This window comes from Piliocolobus tephrosceles, chromosome 13, assembly GCF_002776525.5.
Source record: "Piliocolobus tephrosceles isolate RC106 chromosome 13, ASM277652v3, whole genome shotgun sequence".
Classification (NCBI taxonomy): Eukaryota; Metazoa; Chordata; class Mammalia; order Primates; family Cercopithecidae; genus Piliocolobus; species Piliocolobus tephrosceles.
The window spans coordinates 78460662-78474740 of NC_045446.1; the positions used below are offsets into that span (position 1 = coordinate 78460662).

General features: G+C 37.7%; 1 protein-coding gene and 1 long non-coding RNA gene across 3 annotated transcripts in view; one reads left to right on the forward strand and one right to left on the reverse strand.

Annotated features, from left to right (window-relative positions):
- Positions 1–14079, forward strand: part of LOC111540753 — a 383731-nt gene that overhangs the window by 96288 nt on the left and 273364 nt on the right. The gene's annotated exons all lie outside the window — the stretch shown is intronic.
- The window catches only part of GRM5 (glutamate metabotropic receptor 5), a 585040-nt gene that overhangs the window by 10389 nt on the left and 560572 nt on the right, over positions 1–14079 (reverse strand). Inside the window, exon 9 of one of the 2 annotated variants that reach the window (XM_023209216.1) lies at positions 6145–6240. The exons of the other annotated variant lie outside the window; for it this stretch is intronic. Within the exon in view, the coding sequence (XP_023064984.1) occupies positions 6145–6240 (96 nt within the window). The remainder of the gene's footprint in view (positions 1–6144; positions 6241–14079) is intronic. 2 annotated transcript variants of the gene reach the window in all.

Consider the following 14079-nt stretch of genomic DNA (forward strand, 5'->3'; position numbering starts at 1 on the left):
TAGAGTTGGGTTTTGAAACCCGAGTAGGTTTGCTTGGTAGAGCAGGAATGGGAATTCCTTCTCCCTGGAAGAAGATGGATAGAAAGAGAAATGAAGGATAATCCAGATAGAAACACAGCATGTCTTAAGTCTTAAGATGTGCTGTTGTAGAAAATAGTCAGCATGTTTGGAGAATTGTATGATATCTGGGATGTCTGGAAAGGAGAACATATGTACAGAAACAGAAGGAATAATGGTCACATAGTTAGGTTAGGGTTAGTTTATGAAGAACCTTGTATTCTGAGTGCATGAGTTTGTATTTTTTTCCTGCGTGGCTGATAACATGGTGATTTTAGTGTGTGAACTGCAGAATCAGACTGAGTTGGGCTCTAATATGTGCTTTACCATTTTCTTTTATAAAAAAGATTAAATGAGCAATCATGCAGATAAAGCCTTTGACACAGTGTCTCATGTATCTAAGTACTCAATAAATGTTGGCTGCTTTTATAGGTAAACATGGGAGAACATGAATTTTAAAACAGGGAAATTATATCATTGAATTTATTCTTTTGTTATCATTAGATTTTGTTTTACTTACTTTTCCAGAATTGATTTTTGAGCACACAACCGTGGTGGCAGGGTAGAGAAAGACAAGACAAAATAGTAAATACATAAAAAACAACCTTTCTAAACTGGGTGGCCTTGGATAGTAAAAGCACATGCTAACATTTATTGAATGCCTATTGTGTGTCAGGCAATATGCTAAGTGCTGTAGTTATATAATTCCATTTGATTTTCACAGCATCATAGTAAGATAAGTGCTATATTATAATCCGAAGTTTATAGAAAATGGAGATTAAAGAGTTGAAATGGCACTTTGAGGTCACACACTGGTTAATGCCAGAACCAGTTTATTGAAGTTCCTTTGATTTTAGATTTTTCATCAGATTGCTCTACCATGCATGTTATTTTATTTCCCTGATCCTCATTTTCCTGTGTGTAGCATAGAAAGAAAAAAATTATACCTTCTTTATATGTTCTTGGGAGAACTTAATGCAGACCCTCCATGAAGGGACTTAATATATATAGTGTGTGATACATGGTAATCATAGCAATGTTACTAATTCTTCTTCTTCTTATTTTTTAGAATATGTTAGACTATTACTATGGAATTGACTTTGGAGATAAATAAAATGAAGATTATTATAGAAATTATAATCTATTCTCAAAAACCAGCTGGCTTCTATTGTCTGTACTGGAAAGGCAGAATCTTTCTCTTATCTATGGATTTTAAATTATATAACTATATGCCTTACACTTTCTGAATACTCAAATTAGATCTGTTATTATGTGTTATTCTATTACTTCTGTTTGTACTGGTATAAACTGTAGCGTACGATAAGAAATGGGGACTTAATCTGAGGCATAAACTCTCCTGTGTTACAGGGGTTTTATATTACATTGCAGTTATCTGTTTTTCTGACTGTTTCTCAATAGACTGCAGAATTTCAAGGGCATTAGTCATATCTTGGTCATCCATTTATCTCTAGAGTCTTTTGAGTGTTTGGCTCATAATAGGTGCTTAATAAATGAGCTTTACCTGGAGGAAGAAATAATTGAATGAATGAAAGGCAATACTAACACAAGACATTATATTTGGGGCTATCTGAGGTCCTACTCATTTAACAAGGACTATTATGATATGATTATTACCAAATTCTCTAAGGCTTTATCAAACATTTATACCTACTAAAATTAGATGCTGCATATCACAGGTGAAAATCAGTGACTCAATAGAAAGTTAATAGTTTACATAGCTTATATCACAAAAGAGTAATAATAATAATTCTCTTTTTGTTCAAAGAAAACCCCACACCACCCTCCTTCTTTCCAGCACTGGAGTGGGACTAGAGATCTGTGTATTTCATTTGACTGAGGGAACCCTTCCTCAAAGAGAGAGTAGGAGGCTCAGAATGTCTTCACATCTCCTACATGGGCTACAACATGAGCACATCAGAAAGCAGATTCCAGCTGGGAGTGGTGGCTCATGCCTGTAATCCCAGCATTTTGAGAGGCCTAGGTGGGTGGATCACAAGGTCAGGAGTTCAAGACCAGCCTGGCCAACATAGTAAAACCCTGTTTCTACTAAAAATACAAAAAATTAGCCAGGTGTGGTGGCGGGCACCTGTAATCCCAGCTACTCAGGAGTCTGAGGCAGGAGAATCACTTGAACCTGGGAGGCAGAAGTTGCAGTGAGCCAAGATCGCACCATTGCACTCCAGCCTGGGTGACACTGCAGACTCTGTCTTTTTTTAAAAACAAAACAAAACAAAACAAAACACGTAACCAGATTCCAAGTACTCCAATGCCGTGCCCCTGCTGAGACAGAATATAATAACATTCAGTGTTGAGGTTTCAGTCATTCCCGAGGCTGGACCATCTTGCTGGGAACTCACATGGTAACAGGGTTTAGATAATTTCAGTTCTTAGAGCCACCTCCCTGTTTAGGACTCTCTTTCACTTCTCCTGCAATCAGGAGGATTTTGCTCTGAATCACACTTAGACTGTCCACTGTTAAAATATGAAAAGATGACAAGTTATACTATATTCAGACATAAAGATAAAAAAAACCTCTTCACATAAAGGGAAAACAGCAGTATATTTCGGGAAGCTAGTGTGCTATGGTTACATATTATATTCTCATTCCTTTCCCAGCATGAGGGTTGAGGGAGGAGGGCAGAAGTAAGGGAGCATCTGTCTAAGGCCCTGCTAATGTTACAGATCAGAAAATAGTGCTGTGCTCTGCTTCAACTGTAAACATTGTGAACTGCTTTCTTTCCCCACCAGGCAACTTGGCTCTGAGATAATCATCTTAGGCATGAATTCATGGAGTACTGTCCATTCTACAGCTTCATTATAGAAAACAGGCAAATGAGATGCAGAGTGACACTCTTGGTTTTCTGTGGTTGTTTGAGCTCCCCTTAACCCCTCCCTGGAACTAGTTATTCAATCATGGCCACAGAAGAGTCCCAGATGTTTGCAGAGTAAATGTGATGCTTGGCTTTGACTCCTGGAAGCAATAGGGGGTGGAGTAGGGATGAATTACAAACAAAGGCCTTATTAGTTGACACTAAAAGTACCTATAAAAGTCTCAAGCACATAGAGTTAACCTTTCTCCAGCCCTTCCATTCAATTCCTGAGTAAGCAAATTTGGATAAACTACTCGAACCCCTTACTTAGGAACTGTTTCCATCACAGTTATCTCCTCTCTGACATCTTTTTTCTTAATGTTCATTTTAAACTTATTTCTCCTGGATAAATATTATGTGTGTGCAGGCATGTGTGTCTGTATTTATGTGAACAAATGTGAAGTTGGAAAAAAAGATACCAAGACCTTGTGAATTCTGGCCTCTCCTATCTCTAGGCCTTTTCTACTCCCTAAAGGAAAGCTTAAGCATGACAGGTCTCTCTTCTCTCTCTCTCTCTCTCTCTGTCAGTTTTTATATGGTGCTAAAGAAATGTGAAGGAAGAGATATTAGGAAGGGAAGATCATTTGTTCCCAATTAACTCTGCTTATCTGTGTGGCTGAGGTGGATGATCTAACACAATCGTATTTATTGTAGCATGCATTATTTCCCTCTGCTCCACCAGGATATATCAATGTAATAAGTCTTTCAATTACCTTAGCTATATCCAAACAAGTGAGGAAACAAAAATTAAATGATATTTTGCTGTTGTAGAGAAACTCAGACCATTCTTGCTGGAGATTCATCAAGTGACTACCTTTGTAGATTTGGACCTGACCCACGCAAGCCTGGTGTGTTTATCTGGGATCTCCTACTCTCTGTGCACTACCCTCTCAGTCCCTTTCCCCTCATTCTCAATCAAGACAGTCTTGAACAAATCTAATTTCTGGGATGATCATATCTAAAGCTCAAGTACTGGCTAAACACTGTTAAGAGTATCGCATGGCATAATTGAGACCAAATGCTTGCCACAAACAGCTCCATGTCATCTCCTACATGAATGGATTACTCTAAAATATCAGTTCATGCATTGGCTTCATTGAGATGACCTAGGAAACTTGTTACATGACAGATTCCTAAGTTGTATTGCCCAATATTTTGCCTCAGTCTGTTTGATAGTCAGCTAAGTTTGCCAGGTTTGGGAACTCTAGTTTTAGATCTCAAATTAGATGGCACTCTGGGAAGAGCCCTTGAGCACTCATTTGGTGAAGTCACTTTCACCTTGTCCGACTTACTATGGTGCCGTCTGCCCAATTTTCAAGGATAGGAATTATGCTACTTTGTTATATCTAAGTGGAATGAAAATAGGAACCCCAATAGCATTCTGTTGAGTCACTCCCACAAAATGATCCTCTGAGACTCATTTTGCAGATGCACTGAGATCCAGAGATAGCTGTATAAAGGGATTGTGGGCATATGACCATCAGATACACCAAAGTGCACACATATACACCTACACATGTACACACACTATCATTGCGTTGTTTCTGAGAGTCATAGACAAAGTTGGCCAAGCCCTTGGCCAGGGCTGTTATGAATGATTGCTCAGACTGTATGCTGAACAGTTCTGGGTACCATCTTCATAGACTGCAATGTGAATAGTCCTCCAGCAGTTGTGCAATATGGTGGGCCTTGGAAAAATTTAGTCATTATTTTGAAAACAGGAAGGAGTCCACCACTGAGGAAGCAAACACAATGTTTGTGGTGAAATTTCAACAAGATTATCTTTTTGTTATGTAGGTAGGTCTCAAGCTCTGCTCTCAACACATGTACACGCATATGCACACACTCTACTTAATGGATTTTTTCCTTTTCTCTAATCCCGGATGATATGCAAAAGTTTTCCTTCCATACCTCTATACCACAGATGGATTGGGAAATGTCACAACAAATTAGAAGTGAAGAGTTAAGTCATGGCAAGTGACTCCTCAACTCAAGGCTCCTTCAACATTCTGGAACTGTTTAATGTCAATCTTGACTGTCTTTGTCGCTAGGGCCCTTTTCTTTTTTCTTTTTCTTTTACTTTTTTCTTTCTTTCTTTCTTTTTTTTTTTTTTTTTTTGAGACAGAGTTTTCACTCTCGTTGACCAGGCAGGAGTGCAATAGTGTGATATTGACTCACTGCAACCTCCGCCTCCCGGGTTCAAGCAGTCCTCCGGACTCAGTCTCCTGAGTAGCTAGAATTACAAGCATGTGCCACCATGCCTGGCTAATTTTTGTGTATTTAGTAGAGACGGGGTTTCACCACGTGGGCCAGGCTGTTCTTGAGCTCCTGACCTCAGCTGATCCTCCCACCTCGGCCTCCCAAAGTGCTGGGATTATAGGCGTCAGCCACCACGCCCGGCCCCAGGGCCCTTTTCTTAAAACCAAGTCCCATGCAATAAAGCACGTTTATTTCATGCAACACAGCTTATTTAATGCTTATAGTTCCAAATACTCTGGTTTACTAGGTACAACTCAATCAGGAGTGCCTAGTATAAAGGAACATGCACAGCACAGCAACAGAGAATGTTCATCACCAAACACAAGGAAGTAAAGGAGATGCAAAGCTATGGTAGCTAGAGGAGGATTAGCTTTCCTGATTTCAGTGCGAGAAAAGCCGCTTATCTCTACAGTCCACTAGTTTGGAAAGGCATTTGCCCTTGGCTGTGAGATGATGTTACATTCAAAGTAAGTCATATTAATTTCCAGGCTTGTCCAGGATCAGGGGCTGGAGGCTTCCCTCAATTGTAGTCCTTTCCTTAAAACTAGTTCTAAGCTTTTGCATTTATTTTATTAAGTGACTGGATAGCCCTGAAATATGAATTTCCTCCAATCTCTTCCACTTTGCAAACTCCAGAACCGTTTGACCAATAAGTTAAAGTCTCCAGAGGAGGACTGACTGTGAGCTAAGGCTTCAGACATGCAAAGCACACAACCCTGGGAAACAGCAGCATCTGGGACAGGAGGCTCCCATTACTACACATGAGGACGTCATAGGTTTTGCAAATCAAACACACACAGAAAACCAGTAGTAGCCCAGGTTGGACACACTGTATGGGTTGCACAGTTGAGTGAGGACCCAGATCAGGGAGCCACCTGTTCCTCTAGCTTGCATACATTTATTTCACACCACCTTAGGCCACTCATAGTTTGCTTACCTGCTCATTGTTGCTCTCCCACCATTCCCCATACTCCCTTTGGGGGTGAAACACTCTATTTCCGACTTGTGCTGGGCCAGTCTCCTGTCTTTGTACCTGGTAAGCATGAACAAGGACAGGAGCAAACAGAAAGACGTGATTGTGTGCTTAACTGCCAGGCTGAGGAAGGGCCGTGACTGTGGAGATGGTCACCCTGTGTCAAAACAGGGGTTCCTGCTTCTCAATGCAATGACCAACCTGTGATACTTATTGGATGAATGTGATGGCATATGGACAACATCAGGGATGACGTTGTTACTTTTTGGTTAAACCACATGTAACCCATTCTTTCACATTGACTATTAAACTGTGAATGTGTCACATTTAATAGTGAATGGTAAAAGGTGTGCAATTTCTAGCATCTTAGAAAAAGATGAATATCAATCAATACATTAGAATCTCTTCAGTGCTTACCATGTGTCAGACATTATCCTAGAACTTTACCTAAATTGTATCCTGTCAACAGCCCTGGACCAGAGGCTTTGTTATTTCCATTTTACTGATGAAGAAGCCTAAGATTATAGAGGTTAAGTAAATGAATCAAAGATTAGTTAAGTAAGTAAGTGGTTGGGTTGGATTTTGAATACAGGGAATCTAAGTTTAGAGCCCACACTTTAGCCATTATAATGTGTTGCCTTCCATTATCAAGTTTTTAAGCTAATTATTATCTTGAACAAACCCTCATTGAGTGATACCATTCTGGATGTTGTTAGACACTGGTAATAACAGGAGAGAAGACATGTTCTTTGGATATGAAAAGTTTCTATAACCATTAAGCAGAAGTTTGACTGTCAGTATTGGGATGCCTCCATTATTAGAGTGTGGCTCAAACAGCTTTTGTATTATAACTGGCAGTTCACCACCCTTTGAAGATACCAGATAGTTCATCCAAAATGAGTGATGAGATTCCCAACATTACTCTTCTACATGCTGCATCAAGATGAGTTCTTGTACCTCAATGACAGGTTTTTGAGCTAACATGATTTCACAGAAATAACCTCTGTTACTCATTGGTTTGAATCTGTGAGGTTGTTAAAAAATAACTGTTATTTCCATTTGCCAGATGAGGAAGCTAGATTTACTTAACTGACTTCATGAAAGTCACAAGCCTCATCAGTAGAGAATAACCACCAGTGGAGCTTGCAGGGGCCCAAAGCTCTTAAGGTTTTATCACCTTTTCACTAAGCTAGAGCCTGTACGATACCACTTCATCCACCTTCCTGGTATCCAATATGCTATGATAAAGGGAGTTACGATTATAAGACTTATTTACCTCAGTACAGTCACATTATTTTTAGTTTGTTTTCCTGCTGTTTCAAAAGTAGTATAAAATAAAACAAAATGTAACAAATCCTCATCATTATTGATCCTGGGGCAGAGGCCTTCCCCTTAACATTTTCCCTTCTAAAATGTTTAAAGTATCTAGTATTTGAAAAAAAAATGGCTTATTCCATCAAGCAAAATGAATTTAATGGATTACTTATTTAGTGGACATTAGTTGAGTATTTATTAAATCCTAGGTAATGGACTTTGCACTACAGATGTAAAGATAAGTAATCTTCAGGCCCTACCTGATAGAACTTATATAACAGTAGGAGAAGGAAGGAAAGAAGAAATACGTACACAAGTAACTTTAGATGTAGGCATAAAGAAGAGAGGAAAAGAACTTCTGAACTTTGTTAAAGGAGATAAATCATCAGACCAAGCTAGATTTAGTACACTTAATTTTACCAAAGAAAATACCTTAGAAGTATCAATGGCCAAATGATGCTCCATGTTTCAATGCAAAGTATTTTGTGTTTATTTGTGAATTGGATTGTTCAACCAAAATACTGCTCTACAGCTCAGATTAAAAGAATATTGATAGAATAATAAATTATAGGTGGTCATTCAGTTCCTTACAAAGGGATCCTTAACATATTTTTGAATATCTTCTGTTAGGCTAATTGTGAATTAATCATTAAATATTTCACAGATGACTTAAGAAACCTACAGGCTTCATGCTTATAAGCTCTTCTCTCTCTTTCTCTCATGACCACACATACTCTGCCAGGTGACCTCTGTTTATGAAATATGGAATGGATCCTAAGCATCCTATTCTATCAAACTCTAACCTCTGTGAAGAAAAGGAATGCTTACACACTGCCGGTGGGAATGGAAATGAGTTCAGCCACTGTGGAAATCAGCTTGGCAGTTTCTCAAAGAACTTAAAACAGAACTACCATTTGACCCAGAAATCCCATTACTGGGCAAATACCTAAAGGAATATAAATCTCTCTACCATAAAGACACATCCATGTGTATATTCACTGCAGCACTATTTATTCACTATAACAAAGTCATGGAATCAACCTAAATGCCCATCAACGGTAAACTGGATAAAGAAAATATGGTACATATACATCATAGAATACTATGCAGTCATAAAAGGAATGAGATCATGTCCTTTACACATGGACAGCACAGGAGGGCATTATCCTAACCAAACTAATGGAGAAACAGAAAACCAAGCACATCATGTTTTCATTTATAAATGGGAGCTTAACATTGAGTACGTATGGACACAAAGGGAAAAACAGACACTGGGGCCTCCTTAAGGGTGGAGGTGGGAGGAGAGTGAGGATCAAAAAACTACCTACCAGGTACTATTCTTATTACCTGGGTGATGAAATAATCTGCACATTATACCCCTGTGACACACGACTTACCTATAAAACAAACCTGCACATACACCCCTGAACCTAAAAGTTTAGAAAAACAATAGAAACAACAAAAAACAAAAAACCTAACTGCTTTTGGTAAAAACTTTCACTGGCATATAAAAATGAAAATTTCAAAACAAACAATAATAACAAAGCTCATTTTTAAAATGTGAGCAATATCTTAGACTTTTTAGAACTTTCAAGCAGTTTTTATATTCAATGCAAGCTGAAAATGGCATTAATGCAGAATGGAAAACTCATCATTGCTTTCAGGTAGGACCCTTCTTGCCTGTCTGTGCCTGTAATTATATTCACCAGATATTTAAATAGACCACGTTTTTATTCATTCATTCACTTACTCCTTATCGCATTTACCAGTAATTTGCTGCTCAAAGTTACTAATAGCTTTAATAGTCTCAACTGTTGAGTTTAAAAACTCAACATTTTTTTTTCCAGTTGAGTTTATTTTAGAAGTATGGAATTGTCAATTAAAAATAGTTTAAGCTTTTCAGAATTTACAGCTCATGAAATATCAATTTTAAAATTTCATTTCTTTTACATGATACATTTATATATCAGACACTAAAACACACATACACTCATACTTGTGAGGCACTGTTTTAAGTGCTTTGCAAGTATTAACTCACTTTTCAAATGAAATGTTTAATTTACTATAGTTATATTCAAAGTTATAATAAAAAGTAATAATGACAAAATATTGAGTATGTCAGGCTCTTTGCTGTACACTATTGTAAATTATTAAAGCAAATGTACAAAGCAGCTGCTATTATTCTCATTCTGAAGAGGCCGACACTGAGGATCAGTATCAGTAAGCCCAACATCATGTGGTTTAAGAGCAAGGAGCCCAAGGTTAAAAATCAGGTTTCTCTGATTCTAAAGCTCATGCTATTTCCATTATTTTTTCCTCTAAGTGACAATGTTACTATGTTTAAAAACAAAATTACAAAAGTTTATTATTTACCTTTTCTCTTCTTGACCCTGTTTTGCAAATAAGTAGCAGAGTTATCAAGCACAAGCAGTAGAGGATCTAGTGAGAGGACTTTAAATTTTGTTACTTCACTTAGGTCCCTATGTCTGTACCACGCAGGTTTAGTTTACATCATTCAAAACCATTTACTGAATAGTCCATGTGCTGGGCACTGTGATAAGGAGCACATGGGTGACTATGTCACTGATAAGGTCACAGTCTTGATTGAGAAGATGAAATGTAAACAGATAATTTCCAAAGAGTGTAAGAAGTTTTATTATAGAAACAAATACAAGAAGGGCTACTTAACCCATACTAGATTGGCAGAGAACACTTTAGTGAGATATGATATGTAAGACAAATCTGAAAAATTGAGTAGACATGCACCGTGAAAAGATGAGTTAGGCATAGGAGACAAAATCAAGTGCAAACATGTAGAGAGGTTTAGCAGCATGGTGTATACTGGGAAACACTGTTTAGTAATTTTTATTGTAAGAAGTATAAAATAAGAGGAGGTCAAACGGGAAAGCAGATGGAGAAGTATATAAAAATGATGAATTTACTAGATGATTATGAGATGTCATTTTGGAATCTTTACGCTAGATAAAACAGGATCAGAGTTGGACATTTAGATAAAATGCAATGGACTTGAAGGAACAAAACTAGAGATAGAGAACTCCTACTACAATTATGCATGTGAGAGATGATAAGCTAATGCTTAGGGTAGTGATGAAAAATAGAGTGCAGTTTCAAGACTATTTAGGAGGCAAAAATGAGTAGGATTTATTGGATGATGAGTATAATTGGGAGAAGTATAGAATGCTACCCCAGTTACTGTGTTGGATAGTGCAATTAACTGAGTTAAGAAAATACAAGAGAAGGAGTATATTTGGGGAAGGCAATAAAAAACTTCATTTTGGAATATTTGATTTGAGATACTGGTGGGACATCCAAGTGGACATATTCAGTAGACACATGAGTATAAACATTTGGAGGTTAGAGGATTGTTATACACAGGGGAGCTCTCAGCATACCGATGGTTACAAATACAATGAGAATAGTTGGCCGGGTGCGGTGGCTCAAGCCTGTAATCCCAGCACTTTGGGAGGCCGAGACGGGTGGATCACGAGGTCAGGAGATCGAGACCATCCTGGCTAACACGGTGAAACCCTGTCTCTACTAAAAAATACAAAAAAACTAGCCGGGCGAGGTGGCGGGCGCCTGTAGTCCCAGCTACTCCGGAGGCTGAGGCAGGAGAATGGCGTAAACCCGGGAGGCGGAGCTTGCAGTGAGCTGAGATCCGGCCACTGCACTCCAGCCTCGGCGACAGAGCGAGAGTCCATCTCAAAAAAAAAAAAAAAAAAAAAGAGAATAGTTGAAAAGACTCAGAACAGGAAAACTATGTAGACAGTGGAAAGAAAAAAAAATTTGCTGAGTGCCTTTTATGTGCTAAACATGGAGTTCAAGGTTCTTCAATCTTATAAACGTATAAGTCTTCTTATAAACTCTAGGTTTCTACATTTATGCTCAATACAGCTTTGACACTTTAGTTTATAGGCCAGAAGCTTGGCATGAAAAACTCTCACAATAGATTTAATAAATGTCATAATGTCTTATTCTGAAGTAAGATTTGGTTATCTTCTCTAAAGATTTTTGTTGTTGTTCTTCTTGTACCTTCTTTGTCAAGGAAGTTCTAGCTCCTCTGTACTCAGTTCTACAAGAGCTCATGTTCGTCTGGTAAATCTAAAAGATATGTAGGTAAGAATAACTTAGGATTGGATAGTAAATGTAATTTTCCATTATTATTTGGATCAAAAATTTCATTTCTTCACCTCAATTCCTCTTTCCTACCAATATCTACTGAATATTGGATTACTGAAATTTCTATATTGACTATGTGATTCAGAATGCATAAATGAGTGCAGAATGAAGTGAAAGACTAGAAGAAAATAAACAAGTTTAAACAATATATGTGTATATTAGGTGAAATAGCAGATAGATGGAGAATTATGCCTGAAGCTGGCAGAAAAGGAGAGATTTTGATATTGGAAATAACGATGCCTTATGTGAGGCTGATCAAGTCTGAGTAAGGGCCCAGTAATAGGAACATTAAAATGTGTTAGAACTGGGGGAAAAAAGAAGTTTGGGACTCATCTGTCCTTTATACGAACACTAAATTCACTCAGAACGATAGCGGGGCTTGGGATGGACAATACTTTACCCAGAAGTTGACAGTAAATAGTAGTTATAAATGAAGCTAAAAGACAGAGGGATAACTACATTCCATGAGTCTCAATTGAATCAATTTTAATTTTCACATTTTTGTATGTAAGGGTGTGAAATATGTCTGGAAGCAGCGTTGAGTTGCTGACCTCCATCTCTGTGTCCTGTGAAACACGTGATATAGAAGAATAAGTAAGTTTACTTGAGAGAGATACAGGGGTAGAAATGTCCTTTGGAGGGAACTGGTTTCAGTTTAAGAAAACAATAATAACGGAGTGTTTAGTGATAGAGGTTGAATAAGAAGGGAGGTTTATCATTAAATAGGAATTATAGACAGGGCCTCTCTATGGTTTAGAAGGGAAAGGTCAGTGGATGAAGCAAAGAACAATATATAGAAGTCAGATTTACAAATGTGCTACAATCTATGAGATGCTAGGAAGGTTCCATTGATGAATTCTTCCCTCATCTTTCCCTGATGCCGAGGAGCAAATGTTTTCCATTCTCTACCAGTGAGGACACTCACGATGCAAATGCTATTGTGAATAAATATCCCATTGCATATTTCGAGACATGTTTTCTGCTAGATATTGCAGACTCTCTGAGCGTATTTGGTTAAAAATGAGTGGGGAAAGAGCCTACGCTTCCTAGAGAGTTCAAGAATGGAGGGGAAAAAACATAGTAAATGAGAAAGCTAAAGGCACCCGAGGCACATTTCCCTTACTCCAGTTTTGTCATAGGCTTATCCTGCTCTAGGTTTTGTTCTTTCCAATAGATAAAATTGTCTTAAAAAATAATTTTCTTCTACCACTTTCTCTCTTACACTGACATCTACTATGCTCCACAGTCTACCCCTTGAGGGAGCATTGTGCTAAGACTTAAGCTCGTTTTCCATTCCTAAGCTAGTTGTCATTCAGCTTAGTGAAAACCACAGGGAGATATTTTCTTATATGTGTAGAAACCACAGTATACCTATTTTACTTTATGCTATAATGCTTTAAACTATTCATAGAAAAAACACAGCATGATTTCTCTAAGAAGTCTGTGAAAGGGAGTTGGAAAATGTTGCATATTTCACATGTATCTTTTGTGTAAATTTTAGTAACTCAATATGGAATGGACAATAATGAGGCAGGAGGGTAAGGCTGGGGAGTAAGTGGGTAGGAGTGTGTTCTTCAAGGAAGCCTCTCATTTAAACCAATATAGATGCATCCCATTTACAAAGCAAATTTAAACTCTCTCTTTCCTCAACTACTTTCTATTATTTAGAATAGAAGTATGGTATGAGCAGAGAAAAACGATATGGGAGGAAGAGCCTTTTTGGCCAAAAAGTGCAAAAAATAGTAAAAGTTATTGAGTGAGAGACATTTGAACTATAGTCATATGACAGGTCGCTATGAATGTTATAGAAAATCCTATAAGGGATTTTCATACCAAAATTACAGTAAATATGCCAGAGTTTTAAGACTAAGCTTGGGCAAAAACATGGAAATCCAGAGACTTAAAGAAAAATGACCACGTGAATAACCCTAAACGTAGTGTCTGCATTATATAAGCCCTCAACCAACATTTTCTGAGGGAATACCTCCATGAATAAATGAACAAAATGAAATTGTAACTTTAGGGATTATCAAATATCCAACGGGCTTTGCTATTATTTGTTTTGTTTTTAATAATAAATACAAACTGAAGACATTCTGTACAAGTCGGTCAAGAGATCAAGGAAGATGGAAAATATTAAAGATGTTTATGGAAAATGGTAACTAATACAGAGAGTTTTAAGATAAAGTAATTGTAGAAAAAAGGAGGAAAGAACAGACTTTTTCGCTTGTACATTGTAATCAGTCAGCACATACTGCAGGCTCCATCTGCAAAATATACCTAAAATCTGACCATTTATCACCAGTATTTATTACCCTGGCCCAAGCCACCAATACCTTTTAAAATTGTAATAGTTTCTTAAACTGGTTCTGCTTTGTCCCTTAT